We start from the raw sequence: 17,611 nt of genomic DNA on the forward strand, positions 1-17,611 counted from the left end.
AGGGGGGAATGGGGCGGTGCCGGCCAGGCGGAGGGGACCGTAGGCGGCGGATGGGAGAGCTGGCGCAGCTGCCGTGGTGGCAGCGGCTGAGGTGGCGGTTTCTGCGGCGGCTGCTGCAGCTGCAACAGCTCCGGGCTCGGGGCTTTGGCGGCTGCACCGGCGGGCTGTACTGTGCTGTGCGGACCCCGGCGGTCGGTCCGGGTTGCTGGGGCGGCGCGTGTAAGAATTCGAGGCGTGTGAGGGATGGTCAGAGGAGAGGGCAGAGGTAAAGGGGCAGGGGGTTCGGAGTGAAAGGTTGCGGCTGGGCATTTGGGTGTGGGAGGCGGGCAGGTCGGGCCAAGAGGGGTTGCGGAGAAGTTCATTGCTGCGCTTCTTTCCCTCCAGTCCTTGTCGGGGGGAGGGGGTCCCAGAGTGGGGACCGCCCGAGGAAGCCCGGGGCGGGAGAGGGGGCTCAAAGTTGAACACGTGGAGTAGGATCCCGCACGCCTCTTCGCTCCCCCTTCTCTCTCAAAGGCTCATCTCCCTGGCGCCCTCAGGCCACCCACCCTGCAAGAGACTCTTGCCCCGTCCGTCTGCCCGAGTGGACAGCGGGACGGCCTGCCGGCTTTCCCTGGGACCTTTCCCTAGGGGTGACCCTTCCATTCTGGGTCCTCTCTAGAGGGAGAAGCACTGTGACCTTAAGTAAGTCCCTTCTCTTCGCTGAGCCTCAGTTTTCCCTCTCTAAATTTATGGGTTTGAATTCAGATAAGGGGACTGGTCTGGGAAGAGAGGAAGGGTAATGGTTAAGCAGGGAGGGTCAGACTGCCTGGGTTGAAATCTGGGCTCTATTACTTCCCTGCGGTCTACTTACAAGAGGTAGGTTAATTTAACCCCTCTAAACCTCACTTTCCTCATTGTGAAGTGGGGACATCAGCTAAGTAAAATGTCCTAACAGCAACACTATTCACATTTTGAACCACATATGTCTCTGTTGTGATAACCCCCTCTGAGAGCCACAAAACTAGTGCATGCATTACAAGCAAACAGTCATATATTATACAGTTAAAATAAAAGCCAGTAGCTACTATAATAACAATGGTACAATTAAGAAAGCTCTTCTTGATGAGTTGAAAAAGTTAATAACCTGTCCAGCCTTCAAAATAAATACTGGCTGGGACAAGATGTTAATAATTGTCAGAGCTGAATGATCAATACAAGGAAGTTCATTTACATATTCTGTCTACATTTGAGTATATTTGAAAGTATCTGCGGTGAAAAGCCAAAAAGAAGAAAAAAGAAAAAGGCATAAAATGCTTTAAGACAGCCAAATGGTAGCATCTCATTTGGAATTTCCTTTTCTGTTTTCCCACTACTGAGATTTAAAAGTAAAATGAATCCCCAGATCTGGAGGAAACTTAAAAAAAAAATCTCACAGGAAGTTGGCTGGGTAGAACGCTACAGGCTTAGCAGCAAAGAATAGTGCTCACTTTTAAACTGCCTACTTTTTAAGAAGCTGTTGGTGCACAGGCGCCTGCCTCGAATGGTCGTGGAGGTTTCTGAAGGAGGTAAATTGCTGGGTTGCCATTCAGTGGGTTGGTTTGGAGGCAAACTTGATTGAGACCAGAACTCTGCAGTTTGAGGAAGGAACCTGCTGCTGTTTTCGAGTTCAAAGGTCTGCTGTTAGATCTGCTGAGTGCTTGCATTTCTTTGGTCCTCCTCAGCGGAAACAGGAATGTGTATAAATAGGAACTGTAGAAGGCTAGTTCTGACGGTTTTGAATTGAAAGTTTCAAATAAGCATTTCACTTAAAAAATATTCTAGTCTTTTCCCTTTCCTCCCCAGATACCTAAATCTAGGAGAATAGTGCCTTTGTAAGAATGATATGGGTAAGTTTAGATGACCTGGCACACTGTTTATAGGTCATTGGAGCTAAGTGCTGCCTAAATACCAGGGCCGGACTTGGAAGAATTGTAGCATGGTGGCTGGGAGCACAGGTCTGGAGTCAGACTGTGTAGTTCAAAGCTTTCCTGCTGTGGGATCTTGGACAAGTCACTTATCTCTGAGCCTTAAGTCTCCCCTTCTGTAAAGCAGGACAATAATCCTACTTACTATTATTGTGTTTCAGTTAACTTTACTTAAAACTTGCTAGAAGAGCCCCAGTACATAGTAAACCCTCACTGAGTACTAATTACTATTATATGAACGGTCATATATATATATATATAAAGTATTTAAAATCTTTACGAAACACACAAACAAGGGTTAAGAGGGGTGGAGATGGAACATACTAGCCATAATCTCAATCTTCAGACATAATTACGTTTAACTTTTTAGTATTTATTCTTGTAGAGTTCCCGCCCCATCCCCCATATTTCAGTGATATTATTGGCTCAGACCGTAAAGAACCCGCCTGCAATGAGAGAGACCTGGGTTTAATTCCTGGGTTGGGACAATCCCCTGGAGGAGGGCATGGCACCCCACTCCAGTATTCTTGCCTAGAGAATCCCCATGAACAGAGGAGCCTGGCAGACTACAGTCTACGGGGTCGCAAAGAGTTGGACATGACTGAGCGACTAAGCACAGCACAGTGGCACATCCTGAGATACTTTTTTTTTTAAATTAAGATATAATTCACATTACTGTAAGATCCACCATCTTAAAGGGTACCATTTTTAGTATACTTGTAAAGTTATATAACCATCACCACTGTCTGATTCCAGAACATTTTCATCAATGGTTGTATTATGATCATTGTCTATTTCTTTTTTTTTGAATTCCCCAAACTCTAGAAGATGCTGCTGATGGAGGAGTTTCTGAGAAGCACCACGGGGCCAGTGGCTTTGACCGGGAGCTCAAAGCAGAGACTATTTAAAGCCTTGGACATCACCTCCTGAGGCCTGCAGGAGTGAAGAGCATGGCTGTGAGTTTAGATGACGACGTTCCCCTCATCCTGACCTTGGATGAGGGTGGCACCGCCCCACTGGCTCCCTCCAACGGCCTGGGCCCAGATGATCTGCCCAGCAGAAGTAAGATGGTAGGGTGGGCTTGGGGAGGGGGAGAGTGCAGCTTTTGTTTTGCTGTGGGCTAGGTGGTCTGATGGTAGATTCATGTACCTGAATGCCTGACTCCACGTTTGACCCCCAAGTTCTGACACATATGCTAGTGGGAGATTAATTCTGTGCGGTCCTAATCCTGCACCCCCAGTTTAAGGGTGTTCCCCAAGACTAGCCTGCCCGGCTTCCCACAGCCCAACCCCTCCCTTGCACCTGCGGTGGTACCCTGGTTCTGTTCGTGGATGCTTCGTGGAGACCTCAGGCAAACCTGCTCCTTGGCTAGCATCCCTGTCCCATTCCTTGTTAAAAAAAGAAACAGATTTCAACATCAGCCTCCGTCTGCCTGATCTTTGGCAGGAAAGTGGCGTTGACTGCTTCTCCCCGCTGGCATTCAGTCCCTGCACCACCCAGGACAGGGTGGAGTGGAAGAGGGCAAGCATTTGTCATAATCTAATGATCAGAGGGTTTGGGATTTGTTTCACTTTGTCTTCCTCTAAACCAAAGCCCAGAAGCACAAAGTGAACCCAAGAAAGGTGATGAGCTTTAAATTTTTTAGATTTTAAGTGTGTTTCTGGCAAAATGAGCAGTTTTAAAAAAACCTTTATTGTCCCAAAGCTATTTATTTCATTTGCTCAGGCCTCAGGTCCAGGAGAGCTTAAAATAACTTGCCTCCTGGAAGGTCCTAAGATGTCAGGGACTGGTGCTTTAGGGTCTCCTTAGCAGATGGGAGTTCTACCCACCAGGCATGCTCCTGAGCTAGGACAGAGGGCTACTGCTTGGGTCCAGGGAAAGGCAAGCCTGGCTCTCTCATCTCCTTTGTCCAGAGAGAATGCAGTTGGCTGACAGGGAGCTTAACAGCCTGCATTTGAAAGTGGTAAAGGACAGCATTGTTCCCACGGATGGGAGTGCAGTGGGAGGCTTGCTGCTGCTGCTGCTAAGTCGCTTCAGTCGTGTCCGACTCTGTGCGACCCCATAGACGGCAGCCCGCCAGGCTCAGCCATCCCTGGGATTCTCCAGGCAAGAACACCAGAGTGAGTTGCCATTTCCTTCTCCAATGCATGAAAGTGAAAAGTGAAAGTGAAGTCGCTCAGTCGTGTCTGACTCTTAGCGACCCCATGGACTGCAGCCTACCAGGGATTTTCCAAGCAAGAGTACTGGAGTGGGGTGCCATTGCCTAGCTCCTCTAAACTGGCCTCTCTCCGCTTTAGCCAGTTCACCCATCTGGAGTGGCAGAGCTGGGTGATCCAGGAAGCTTAGAATAGAGACCAGATTTTTCCCTAAGTGCCATTCAGGACCAAAAATATCAGTGGCTGTGATTTCAGGCCCACTTCTTAAATACCCCAGAGTCAACCCACTCCAGTGTTCTTGCCTAGAGAATCCCAGGGGCGGGGAAGTCTGGTGGGCTGCCATCTATGGGGTCGCACAGAGTCGGACACGACTGAAGTGACTTAGCAGCAGCAGTAGCAGCAGCAAGCTAAGTGTTAGGCTCCTTCTTACCTGTTATCTTAACTAAGATCCTTTTGGCAAAGTAGACAGTATTATCCCTAGTTGACAGAGGAGAAAACTGTGAGTCAGAGAGGTTAAGGAACTTGCCTGACATTGCATAGCCAAGTAAGCAGTTTTGCAGAGATTTGGACCTGACTGTTTGACCCCAAAGTTCTTCCCTTTCTCTTTTTCCTTTTTCCTTCTTCTCCCCTCTTGCCTCTTCTTTTCCTCCTCCTTTTTTCTCCACAAGCCCTTAATAAATGTAAGTGCTGGCCCTCAGCATTTCATCATATAACCTCAGGGGAAGAAAAGCTTCAGAGAGGTTAGGTAACTTGTCCAGCAAGCAGCAATGCCTCACTGATCTTCCCCCATCACCCTGTGTAAAGTGCTTTGGGGAACGGGATGTAAATGAATGTGACATAGTCTCAGCTTCAGAGTACGATGCCCACTAGAGAGAGAAGTGGTTACATCCATGGCCAGTGAGGGACTGGGCTGGAGGGAAGGTGGTTGACATCCGAGGGTATGGATCGTTCTGGAAATAGCCAGGCTCAAGGTTCTGAATTGGACTCTTGATCATTGTCTCGGGGGCCACTTTTAAGTCCTCCCAAGTGTCAGAGCTGATGGCAGAGTGTCTAGCTCTCCTGAAGGATCAAAGTGGGAACAGCAGCCTAGTTCTACATCAAGATCAGGTTTTGAAGCGATGGCGGTGCTTGATGACCAGGAAATAGGCCAAGTAGACAATAAAACTAATGTTGGGTCGGCCGCTAGTGAGGCTGTCCCTTTCTTGGCAAAGTTGGTGGCTTGTTTTAGTTTGTTTAAGAAAAACAGAATAAACTGACAGGGTCCAGGGAAATTATGCTTTCTGGGAAGTGCGTTGGTGCATCGGTTTACTCTCTCACCCTCTTCCTGAGATATTTGCTAAAACCTCTAAAAACTAATGGGTGTAACCCGCCCAGCTTGGCTGAGAAAAACAACAGCGCCTCTTGGAGAAAAGGAAAGATTTCAGAGGAGGCCTGCGTGTTCCACCTCCTCTGCGCGGGCTTTTCTTTCTCTCTCTCTCTTTTTTTTTAACCTTGTCAAACATCAATTCCTCTTAATCTTTTAACATTTTTTTTTCTCCAGCTTTAAACTTTTTATTTTGTATTGGGGTATCTTTCTTTTTTAAAAACATGTTTTATTTTTGGCTGAACGGGGTCGTGGTACGCAGGAGCTTTCACGGTGACACGAGGGCTTCTCCCTAGTTGTGTCACGCAGGCTCAATAATTGAGGTGCATGGGCTTTGTTGCTGCATGGCACGTGGGATCCCAGCTTCCTGACTGAGGATCGAACCTGTGTCCTCTGCAGCGGAAGGTGAATCCTCAACCGCTGGACCGCCAGGGACGTCCCCATCTGGGCCTTTCTTATCTTGTGCTTGGATCTTGCACGGACTTTCTTCTCAAGGCCCGCCTCCCACCTGTCTGAGTGGTCCATCTAAAACACAAATCCGAGCAGGTATGGTGTGGGCATACCTTGTTTTACTGTACTTTGTGCATACTCTTCCCCACCCCCGCCCCCGAATTGAAGGTTTTTGGCAACCTTGCATCGAACTAGTCTCTCAGCACCGTTTTCCCAACAGCATTTGCTCACTTCCTGTCTCTGTGTCACATTTTGGTCATTCTTGCATTATTTCAAATCCTCCACCAGCAAAAAAAATTGGTGGTTCCCTGAAGGCTCAGATGATGGTTAGCATTTTTTAACAATCAAGTATTTTTTTAAATTAACTTATGTACATTGTTTTTATAGCATAATGCTATATAATGCTTTATAGCATATATATGTACACACACACGTGTATTTTTCAAACTGATTTATTTGGCTGTGTCAGGTCTTAGTTGCAGCGTGTAAACTCTTAGTTGTGGCATGTGGGATCTAGTTCCCTGACCAGGGATCGAACCCGGCCCCCCTGCATTGGGAGTATGGAGTCTCAGCCACTGGGCCACCAGGGAAGTCTGTAGAAATAAGTTTTTGATGCACTGCTGCTGCTGCTGCTAAGTCACATCAGTTGTGTCCAACTCTGTGCGACCCCACAGACGGCAGCCCACCAGGCTCCTCGGTCCCTGGGATTCTCCAGGCAAGAACACTGGAGTGGGTTGCCATTTCCTTCTCCATTAGGAAACCAAAAAAGTCACGTGACTTGCTTTATTGTGGTCTTCACTTGATCATAGTGGTCTGAAATTGGACCCACAATATTTCTGAAGTCTGCCTGTGATTTCCCCGGCTTGCCCAGGTTCTCAAGACCTTTCTGTGCCCGGCAGGATGCAGCTCCTTAGCCAGCATATGCATGTTCTGGCGTCTTCTTGCCTGACCAGTTCCATTTCCTGCCTTACCCCACACTTCTAGTTCTCTGAATCCCCAGTACATTCTCAGACCTCTCTGCCTTGCTGGTAACTGCCTGGCATGCTTTTCCAGGTGCTTGTTTACTCATGAGCTTCACTTCTGTCTTGATAATCCTGCTGATAATCCCATCTCTTTGAAGCCTTCACTGAACCACTATTTCCTGATGGGGCTGACTACTTACCATCCTTTTCTGCTGTGGTATCTGATCTAGGCCTCCATTATTACATCAGCTTACTGTGCAGAAGCAACCGTTTAACCATCTGATCACCTCCTAGGCCCCAAGTATTCATTCATCCACATATCACATAGCTCAATGCCTACTGTAGGTGGGCGTTCAACAAGCATGGTCCATGGAGTACGAAATGGCAACCTACTCCAGTATTCTTGCCTGGAAAATTCTATGGACCGAGGAGCCTGAGGCTACAGTCTGCGGAGTTACAGAGTCAGATATAACTAAGCACAAACAAAGGCCCACCATAAACCCAGGGTGATCTCAGCTCAAAATCCGTGATCACATGTGCAAAGATCATTTCTCCAAACAAGGTCACCTTTGCAGGTTCTGGCAGTAACAACTTGGGCATACCTATGGGGGCCACTATTAAGCCTGCTGTAATCTGGTAAGAAGAAAAAAAAAAGTCATGGTCCAGATAAACCTAGTTGGGTTTCTGGAACCTCAGAGCTCATGGGAGGGGCTTCCCAGGTGACTCAGAGGTAAAGAATCTGCTTGCCAATGCAGGAGCCATGGGAGATGTGGGTTCAGTCCTTGAGTCAGGAAGATCCCCTGGAGGAGGAAATAGCAACCCACTCCAGTATTCTTGCTGGGATAATGCCACGGACAGAGAAGCCTGGTGGGTTACATTCCATGGGGCCGCAAAGAATCGGACCTGACTGAGCAACTAAACACAATAGTTGTCTCAGGTCCCAGGAGCGGAGGGGCCGTCTGAGGGTCCCATCAGAGATGAGTGGCATCCCCTCCTGCCTCTGCTCACCAGTGGTTGGGGTCTCATCACTCCCAGCACAGCTGATTGCCCTGGGGAGGCTGCCATCCTCGCTCCCCCAGCCTGTGGCCAATCTAAACCCTTGAGGGGTTAAGGAGTTTTCCGCAGCCCGACGCCTTCAGCAGAGTTGGCAGCTACGTGGGCACAACAGCCGCTGAGAGCTAAGCCAGCTCTCTGAGGGAAGGAGCCCTGACTGAGCCTGGGCCTCCACCCCGACCCCACAGCTGTCACTAGGGCCGTGTCCCACACCCTCCCGTCTCCGTGTGCTCGGGCTGCCATGACAGAACTCCACGGCGGCAGAAGTGCATAGTCTCAGAGTTCTGCGGCTGCAAGCCCAAGAGCAAGGTGTCAGCAGGGTTGGTGTGCCTGAGGCCTCTTTCGGGCAGCTGCCTTCTCGCTGTGTCCTCTGTGTGCTGATCTCTTCGCATCAGGCTACCTCTCCTGTTGGATTAGGGCCCACCCCTATGACCTCATTTTGCCTCAATTACCGCTTTAGAGGCTCTGCTCTTTGAATACCATCACATTCTGAGGCCCTGGGGGTGAGACTTTCAACACAGAAATTTTAGGGAGACGTAATTCAGTCCGTAGCACTCCTGCCCTTTCCTTAGATGAGGTCCCCAGGAATCTGGCTGTGCTGCCTGTGACCTTTGACTCTGTGCTAAGGATGCTGGAAGCTGGGGAATTGTCCCTACAGGAAACCAGAGGGCTTGGATTTTTTTTTTCCCCCTTATTTGGGCAAGGATGGATTGTATCCAAGACTTAAAACATTTCTGGGCTATAAACGTGGCAGCTGAAATGCTAATGAATGACTCATAGGCAGGAGATGTCAGGTTGATAAAGGAGGAAGGCCTGAGCAGAGGTATTTAAAGCCTAGAAATTAGGAGTAACCTTGAAAATAGTCAGTGGGGTTGGCGTTCGACAGTGTGGTTTAGAGATAGCCTGCTGTCTGCACTGCACGCAGTCAGTGATCTGGACTGTCCCTGGACTGTAGAGTGTGAATGTGGTGGGCTATACAAAGTATCTTCTTGGGGAATTCTGTTCACTCTCAGCTTTCACCTTCTTATTGCCTTTAAGCCCAGCCGCTGCCTAAGATGCGCCTGTACTATTGGGTGATGAAGGGATTGTGGGCAAGGCCGGGGCTGAGGCTGGAGCAGGGCACTTTGTCTCACGCGGTACCTTGGTGCTGGTGGTTCCTGGTTTCCCGGTGACAAGTCATGTGGGGATAAGACCTAAGGTGGTAGAGTAACAGGACCCCTTACCTCCTTCACCCTGATTCCTAAGACTTCTTCGGCACTCATCCGGGACCCAGTATAAGGTGGAGAACCACTGCTCCCTTGCAGGGGCCGATATACAGCGGGTGCCCTGGCTCCCTTTCCAGAGTTTTCATGCAGCCAGAACCAGCTGGCACCCATCTCCGTCAAGGTGGGCCATCTCCATCAAGGTGGGGCACTGCTCCCTTGCAGGGGCCGACATACAGCGGGCGCCCTGGCTCCCTTTCCAGAGTTTTCATGGCAGCCAGAACCAGCTGGCACCCATCTCCATCATGTTGGCCCCAGGGCAGACATGGCCAACCTGAGCTGGGAGAGAGCGGTGGGGCTGTATACCCAGGGGAGACCTAACCCCATGGCAGGCTCTCCATCACAGAAATCAGTGTCTGCGGTTCTTTCTCTGACCGAGCTTCCCCAGCACACTCGCCAGAGAGAAAGTAAAGCCCAAGGACCCAGGTAGCTTTTGTCACCTGTGATGCACTGGGTGGAGGAGTGGTTAAACATTCAGGCTCTGGAGTCAAGCTGCAGACTTCCTGTTCTAGGCAAGTACGGGACCTAGTGTCTCCAAGCCTCAGCCTCCTCATCTGTAGGGTGGGATCATGATAGCATCTTCCGAGAGTTGTTGTGGGGACTTAGTGAGGTCACACGTGTGATGCCCGTGGTGGGTGCTCGGCTAGTTGTAGGCGTTATTGTCATGCCCAGAGACAGGGCTTCCTGGGGTGCTGAACCCAGGCCAAGAACTGAGTCCTTTGCCTTGCTGCTGGCCCGACAGGTGGCCACCACCAAGTGGGGAAGGGGAGGCAGCATGGCAGCTGGAGACTGAACAGCAGTCAGGCTTTCCCAGCCTCCCAGGGAGCTCGGGCATTTGGCTCCGCTGGAGTCGGCCCCCTGGCTTTCCCAGGGCCTCGCCGAGATAGGATGGTCATGTCGCCAGGCTGGCAGAGGCACCAATTAAAATGCACACACACCCGGCACGCTGGGTTCCAGCCTCGTAAGCGACACTTGAAGCTTTTCACTTCCTCCCCGCTCCGAGTCTTTGTAGGGGATCCTGTCTGTTGCCTCGGGCCCCCCTGCCATGAGATGACATGCAGAGAAGCTGCTACTTTGGAATGGCAGCAGTGGCAGCTGGGCGCGGGCTGGAGCCATGGCTCCGTTGCTCTTTCCCCATCCCCTTAGGGGGGCTCTGTGTTCACATTTACTCCAGGAGCGCTTCGTGAGGCAGAACAGTCAACTTCTCAGCTTCTGAGTCAGGGAGGGAGCTGGGGAGGTGGGGCTCTGATGGCTCCTGGCCCAGTGTCCTGCCCGGGGCTGCCTCACAGATCACAGAATGGTGGACCTGGAAGGAAACCCAGATGAAGCACCAAGGGATCACCCCCTGCCCCCGCAACCTCAAACCCCCCAGGCCCCTGGAGGAAAGTTGGTCCTCAGACCGCCCCCATGCCACCTATGGGAAGCCCGCTGGACTCCCTTTCCTGGGTGACTTCTCTGATTGTTTCCTGACTCTCCCTTCTCTCCCTCTCAGTCCAAGCCGCGCAAGGTCGTTCACAATAAAAACAGCGGCTCACAGGTATTGAACCCCTATCAACTGCCGGGCAGCGTCTGAAAGCACTTTGTGCTGTCTCTGTCACTGGGTCCTCCGAGCAGAGCTGTGCTGTTGGTTCAGCATCTGTCTCTGACAGCAGAGGAAACAGACACCCTGAGAGGCTGAAACTTACCCAGGGCCACGTAGCTGGGAAGTGTTGGCTGCAGCTCTGGAAACCCGCGCTCTTCTGATCGGGGAAACTCAGGTTCTGGGTGCCGAGAGATTCAGAGCTGGCTGGGGGCACTTGTCCCTGCCTCTTGGTGCTTCACAGAAAGAAAGACCAGATTTCATTCAGCTTTGCAATCAAGCCAGATTGGGCATTTTTCTGTCTTTCTGTGTCTGTCTTCCTGCATTGGCAGGTGAATTCTTAACCACTGGACTGCCAGGGAAGCCCTCACATCTTTTTTTTAAGGCAAGATTTAGGGGCTTTGTTTTTCCCTAGAAGAATCAGTTATGTTTGGGGAGTCTCCCAGGTGAACGTATGGTGGCTCAGCCTGCATTTGGAACAACTCATGCAAGTATCTCCCTTGAGTGCTCCATGGGCACCACCCCTGCATCCTGGCTCAAGATGAATCCAGAAGCTGCAAATCAGGGCATCCATTATACCACCTCAAAATAGAAGTCTTCCCCAGAGCCAGTCTTGTTTCTCTCTTGTTGGCGGCAGCAACACTGTAAACCTATTACAGTTTAAAAAAAATATTTTTATTTATTCATTTGATTGTGCCAGGTCTCAGTTGCTGTATGTGGGATCTAGTTCCCTGACCAGGGACCAAACCCAGGCCCCCTGTATTGGGAGCGTGGAGTCTTAGCCGCTGGATCAACAGGGAAGTCCTAAGCCCTATTACAGTTGGTTGCAGTTGGTGACTGTGTGTGCAGTAATGTTCACATAGATGGTGGCTCCTAAGAGCCCTTGCGAAGTAAGAGTATCCCCGTTTTTCAGATGTATAATTGGAGGGGTGGGGCGGGAAGTGACCCACAGGGGCAGATAGTGGGGCAGTGGGCCTCATTCATCGTCAGTGTTGCTGGGCTGCTGCATGCCCAGTGCATGTCCACACAGGCAGGCCCGCACTGCCCTCTTGTCTGTCTCGGGTTACAGACCTGCTGTTTCTGTTTTCAGGCCTTGCCCAGAGGGAATGTTTCTCCCTCCAAGCTCTCAGTTCAGTCGCTTAGTCATGTCCAGCTCTTTGCGACCCCATGGACTGCAGCATGCCAGGCTTCCCTGTCCATCACCAACTCCCAGAGCTTGCTCAAACTCATGTCTATTGAGTCGGTGATGCCATCCAACCATCTCATCCTCTGTTGTCCCCTTCTGCCTTCAATCTTTCCCAGCATCAGGGTCTTTTCCAAGGAGTCAGTTCTTTGCATCAGGTAGCCAAAGTATTGGGAGTTTCAGCTTTAGCATCAGTCCTTCCAATGAATATTCAGGACTGATTTCCTTTAGGATGGACTGGTTTGGTCTCCCTGAAGTCCGAGGGACTCTCAAGAGTCTTCTCCAACACCACAGTTCAAAAGCATCAATTCTTTGGCGCTCAGCTTTCTTTCACAGTCCAACTCTCACATCCATATATGACTACTGGAAAAACCATAGCCTTGACTAGACAGACCTTTGTTGACAAAGTAATGTTCTCTGCTTTTTAATATGCTGTCTAGGTTGGTCATAGCTTTTCTTTCAAGGAGCAAGAGTCTTTTAATATCATGGCTGCAGTCACCATGTGCAATGATTTTGGAGCTCCCAAAATAGTCTGTCACTGTTTCCATTGTTTCTTCATCTGTTTGCCATGAAGTGATGGGACCGGATGCCATGATCTGAGTTTTCTGAATGTTGAGTTTTAAGCCAACCTTTTCACTCTCCTCTTTCACTTTCATCACTTGGTAAGAGTTAGGCCCAATTCTTGGATCAAATGAAAATAAAGCGCTTGAAGGCCAAGCCCTCTGATCCACCTTCCCAGCCTCACCCAACCCACCCGGCAGTGGCCCCAGCACCTTCCAGGCCAGGAGAACATCCCCCTCAGTTACAGCTCTGCCTGACTGGCCTCTGTTCCTTCACTCCACCCCCTCGGTAATCAGAACAAACAAGCAAAAGTCTTAACTGTGGGGCTGCTCAAACCATCTCATTTATTTGTTTACTTTTTGGCCTAACCACACATCATGCAAGATCTTACCTGACCAGGGATTGAACCCCTGCCCCCGGCATTGGGAGCATGGAGTATTAACCCCTGGACTGCCAGGTAAGTTCCACTGTCATCTCATTTGTTTAACAATCACACAATCTCGCTTTTTTAAATTTTACTTCAACCACTTTCACTACCAAAACTTCCCATCGGCTGCTGTCTCTTGCTCCTGATCCATCCCCCTTCAGCTTTCTCCAGCTGAAGATCTGGTCCTCTGTTTCCATGGAGCCTTCCCTAACCCTCCCTAACCGATTTCTGCACCTTTGAATCCTCTGAATAGCTGCGCGGAGGCCCACTCCCTCCCCAGCACCTGCACGTGATAGATTTGATTAATGTCTCGTGCACTGAATCAGTTTGCTTTGTGCCATGATGGATTCCTAAAGCTTAAGAGAAAAGGAAATTTTGGTGAAGTAGATGATTTAAAATATGAGCAGAAGGGTTGAGTTTGGCAAAGCATCCTTTCATAGTATGATTAATACCCCTTGGTTCATCTAGTATCAAGCTGGGTTTTGTAAACCATGTTCCTTTTTTTTTTTTTTTTAACTTATTTGGCTGCTCCGTATCTCAGTTGCAGCATGTGAGGTCTAGTTCCCTGACCAGGGATCGAACCCAGGCCCCCTGTATTAGGAGTCTTAGCCACTGGACCACCAGGGAAGTCCTCAACCATGTTCCTTTTAATCAGGGTTTAACCTGTTGGTGGATTTCTTTCTCATGTCTCCATGATGCCCGTTTGGGTGGGCTGGTTGGACAAGACAGGAAGGTGTAAGTAGGTGCTGTTGTTTTGGGTCCTGATGTGTTGTGCCTCTTTTGGGAGCACACGTTTTTGCAAAAGCACAGACCACATCTTTCCTGCACACACCCAGACACCTAATAAACAGACACATGTGAAGTAAGGGATCTGGGAGTGAGTCATGAGGTTCTCCAAACACCCAAGAGACTCTGTTTGTTACATCTTAACCAGCCTGTGGAAACCACTGGGTTGACCAGAAGACTCATCCCCACATGATCAGGTCAGAAATAGCTCAGGTGGACCCTGCCCTCTGCTTCTCCTAGGAGCAACCAGCCTAGGGTATGTCTTTGGTCTCTGCTTTTGAAATTCTCAAGGACCCTCACATGGCCCACAATTTCTATATCAGCCCAGGTCCCACCTTCCCCCACCTCTGAACTCAGCCACTACCACTCCACCACTCGTAGACTGCCTTTCCCTCTTGCTAATCTCTCTTTTTGTTAGACTGGGTTTTTATTTATTTATTTTTCCTATCCTTTTAGCTCTTGCTGGAAACCAGCTCAGGGAGAGCTATTGTGCTCAGCACCGGCTAATGGCCTGGAGCCGCTCCAAGCTGCCGGATGCGTTGGCTTTCACTCGTGGGTGGTCGTCGACAAGCGTGATGCCTTCTCTCTGTGACACCCCAGGGTCCCCTCTTGCCAGCTCTGCTGTTTGCACTTGGCTGGCCTGCCTTGATGCAAACGGCAGCTTGTACTGCGCACCCCGGAGCCCGTCTGGTTGCCTCCACGGGTCTCAGACTTTCTCAGTCACAGAGCTTGCTCAGCCTTGAGGCCAGTTGACCTGTTTGCTTTTTCTGCCTATTTCCTTTTGGAGCTCAGACACTGTCCTGGGGTGGCCAGGAGCTCCCCAGTCTGGAGACGGGGAAGGGGTTTGGGAGAATCCTCAGGTGGTTAGAAATGTGTATGCATTGGTGGAGTGATAATGTGGACTGATAATTTAGTGCATTCTAATGTTTCTTCAGAGTCTCTTGGTCTACAGCAAAGGATGGGGTTGAATTTCCAGTGCCCTATCTTAGCAAGTGTGCAGCCTTGAATGAGGAGCTAAGCTTCGGCTTCTTCCTGAGTTTCAGTTTCTTCGTCAGTAAAATGGGGATAAAAACGTCTCCATTCAGGGTTGACATAGGAAATTTCAGGCAACATTCCAGGTACCAACTCAGTAAGTAGAAAAACTCTTAACAGTAAAGTATCAGGGTTTCATTTTCAACAAAGTAGCAATGACGCCCCTCCTTGAGCCTATGAGTAGATAATTTCAGGTCTATCCGAGTCAATGACTTGAGCTCACCCTTCCTTTTATTACATTCCTCTAAGGACTGGTAGCTGGGGTTTGGATTTTCTTAGGGATTCTGTTGTGGCAGATGGGGAACTGGATGTTAACTTCCTCGACCGTCCAGGTGCACTGCAGGGGCAATTTACCTCAAGTAACTCCACCTCCTGCCTGCTCTTTAGGATGGATTTTTGGCCTTTATTGTATTTTTCTTTATTCACGCTGCCCCGTTTTTTTAAAAAAATTATTTATTTATTTACTTGTCTAGCTGGGCCTCGGTTACGGCACACGGGATCTTCCTTGCATCTTGCAGGATCTTTCTTTGAGGCACACGGACTCTCTAATTGTGGTTCATGGGTTCAGTTGTTGCAGCCACAGGCTTAGTTGCTCCTGCAGGATCCTAGTTCACCAACCAGGGATCAAACCCACACCCCCTGCATTGCAAGGTGGAGTCTTAACCACTGGACCACCAGGGAAGTTCCCACGATGCCTCTTTTGAGCGTGTTCCCCACTCGGTGGAAGGGGAGACTGAAGAAGAGGAAGAGAAGGCTGAGCCCAGGACTTGACCACTGACCACTCAGACTCTGAGGCCCTGCCGGCTTCCCTGGGAGCACGCCAGCCAGCCCAACCCAGGTCCCTGGAGAAGTGGTGTGCCCAGGCCACAAGCTCTGCAGGATGCAGACTTCCTCCCAGCTGTCATTCTGCCAAGGAGCTCTGTGTCTCCCGGCTGGCCACTTTGCCCCTTGCTGCTGCTCTTCTGAGCATAGCCTCCTGCTCACAGCAGATCCAGATGCTGGGGTGTGGCCAGTGGTCATGGGATCCAGGTCTAGCCAGTCCCCCAAGTGTTCCCAGGCAGGGGCTAGAGCAGACCTCTGATCAGTACCCCGAGTAGAGAAGGGGTCTCACAGCCAGGCTTGTTCCTCTGAGCACTGCTCATCCACTGACCCCCTGCATAGGCCCAGGGAGCCCCAGCTTGCAGTGGACAATGCCTTTGTCTCCATTTAAAAAAATTTTTTTTCAGTGAGGCTTCCCAGGTAACTCAGTGGTAAAGAATCCACCTGCCAATGCAGGAGATGCAGGTTTGATCCCTGGGTTGGGAAGATCTCCTGGAGAAGAAAATGGCAACCCACTCTGGTATTCTTTCCTGGAAAATTCCATGGACAGAGGAGCCTGGCAGGCTACAGTCCATGGGCTCAGAAAGGGTTGTTGGACATGACTGAGCAACTAAACAGCAACCACAGATTACAATTTCATAGCTGTCTGTCAAAACTTCCTCCAACCTAGTAATTTGTTGAGACCGGTGAAAACAAAAAGTTACAAAAGTAAAAAATTTTTCAGTGGGTAAGCACACACTTTTTTTTAGAATAGAAGCCTCGTTTTATTTTACTTTTATTTATTGTTAATATTTTTTTGGCCACGCCACACAGCTTGTGGGATTTTAGTTCCTTGACCAGGGATCAAACCTGCACCCCTGCATTGGAAGTGCGGAGTTTTAACCTCTGGACTGCCAGGGAAGTATGCCTCGTCTCCATTTGCCCTTGTACTGCTCCCGGCCCCACCGTGTGCATTTCACAATTAGCGTTCCCAGTGCTTCCAAGTGAATGCAGGACAGATGTTCACACAGGTGCTACACTCTTCCTTGAATAAACACAGTGGAGTTTGCATGCTTTTCTGTGTGTGTATGTGTGTGAGTGAGTGTATGTGTGTGTGTGAGAGAGAGAGAAGCATAGGTCTTTGAGATGGATGGAGCCTTTACAGATGTTTTCTCAAAGCATCCCATACACTTTGCACATGGTCAGTCAGTTAGGTGCTCAATAAATGCTTTGTGATGAGTTTTCAGCAGGAGTCAAAGCCTTCTGTTTCATAATAAACCCAGCGGCCCACGCATAGGTAGTACAGTTGTACTTGGAAGTACAGTTTCAAGTGAAGCCTTGAAATGCACAGATTGAAGGAGATGGAAATCATTTCCAGCCCCACCAAGAGACTATCTGCTGGCATCTGGTAAACCCCTCCCTCTGTCTCTGCCTCAGCAGAGGGTGGTGGTGGGTTGTGTAGCGGTGGCCAGAGGAGGTTTTCTCCACTGGCAGGTGGTGAGGACCATCAGACAATGGAAGTGACCCCAGGGGGCTCCTGGCGAGTTAACTGCTCTGTAAATGTGAGCTCACCATGGCTCCCCTGGAGAAAGGACCCTGCCTTTTTGCCTGTGCAGGATGTAGACGGAGTTACTGTGAAACCAAGACAGCCTGACTGGCCTGCATATCTCCGCTCGTCACAACTGGTCCAGCTGCTCTCTATTAAAACTCAGCGGCTCAAGTCCAGTCTCCTTGTCGTGGCTTACAGCCTGCCTGCTGCTCTGCTTTACAAAGGAGCCAGGCCGCTGGGCTCCAACCCAGCCTGGCCACTTTTTGCTCTGTGACCTTGGGAAAATCACTTAGCCTCTCTGGGCCGTAGTTTCCTCCCTTCTGGAAACTGGAGATCATAATAGTCTCTGAGTCATGGGGCTTTTTTATACTTAGGGGAATTAACAAGGGTAAAGCACTGAGTGTGAGCTGTTATTCTTGCCCTCATTTGTACATATCAGCCTTATATCTCTGGTCCTTTAAGCTTCAGAATTACTGAAACCTGTGCAGTTTCCCATGAACGGAAGAG

The 17,611-nt window shown here is 49.8% G+C and overlaps 1 protein-coding gene across 10 annotated transcripts in view; it reads left to right on the forward strand.

Annotated features, from left to right (window-relative positions):
* The first annotated feature begins 38 nt into the window (after positions 1–38).
* TPCN1 (two pore segment channel 1) overlaps positions 39–17,611 on the forward strand; it is a 60,655-nt gene continuing 43,082 nt past the window's right edge. The window contains exons 1-3 of one of the 10 annotated variants that reach the window (XM_061384933.1): positions 49–265; positions 2,769–3,005; positions 5,862–6,008. In XM_061384933.1, coding sequence (XP_061240917.1) covers positions 2,894–3,005; positions 5,862–6,008 — 259 coding nt within the window. In that variant the 5' untranslated portion in view covers positions 49–265; positions 2,769–2,893. Of the gene's footprint in view, positions 266–2,768; positions 3,014–3,856; positions 4,064–5,861; positions 6,009–17,611 lie in introns of those variants that run through there. The other 9 variants (XM_061384934.1, XM_061384935.1, XM_061384937.1 and 6 more) reach the window with 9 other exon arrangements.

This window comes from Bos javanicus, chromosome 17 (genome assembly GCF_032452875.1).
Source record: "Bos javanicus breed banteng chromosome 17, ARS-OSU_banteng_1.0, whole genome shotgun sequence".
Taxonomy (NCBI): domain Eukaryota; kingdom Metazoa; phylum Chordata; class Mammalia; order Artiodactyla; family Bovidae; genus Bos; species Bos javanicus.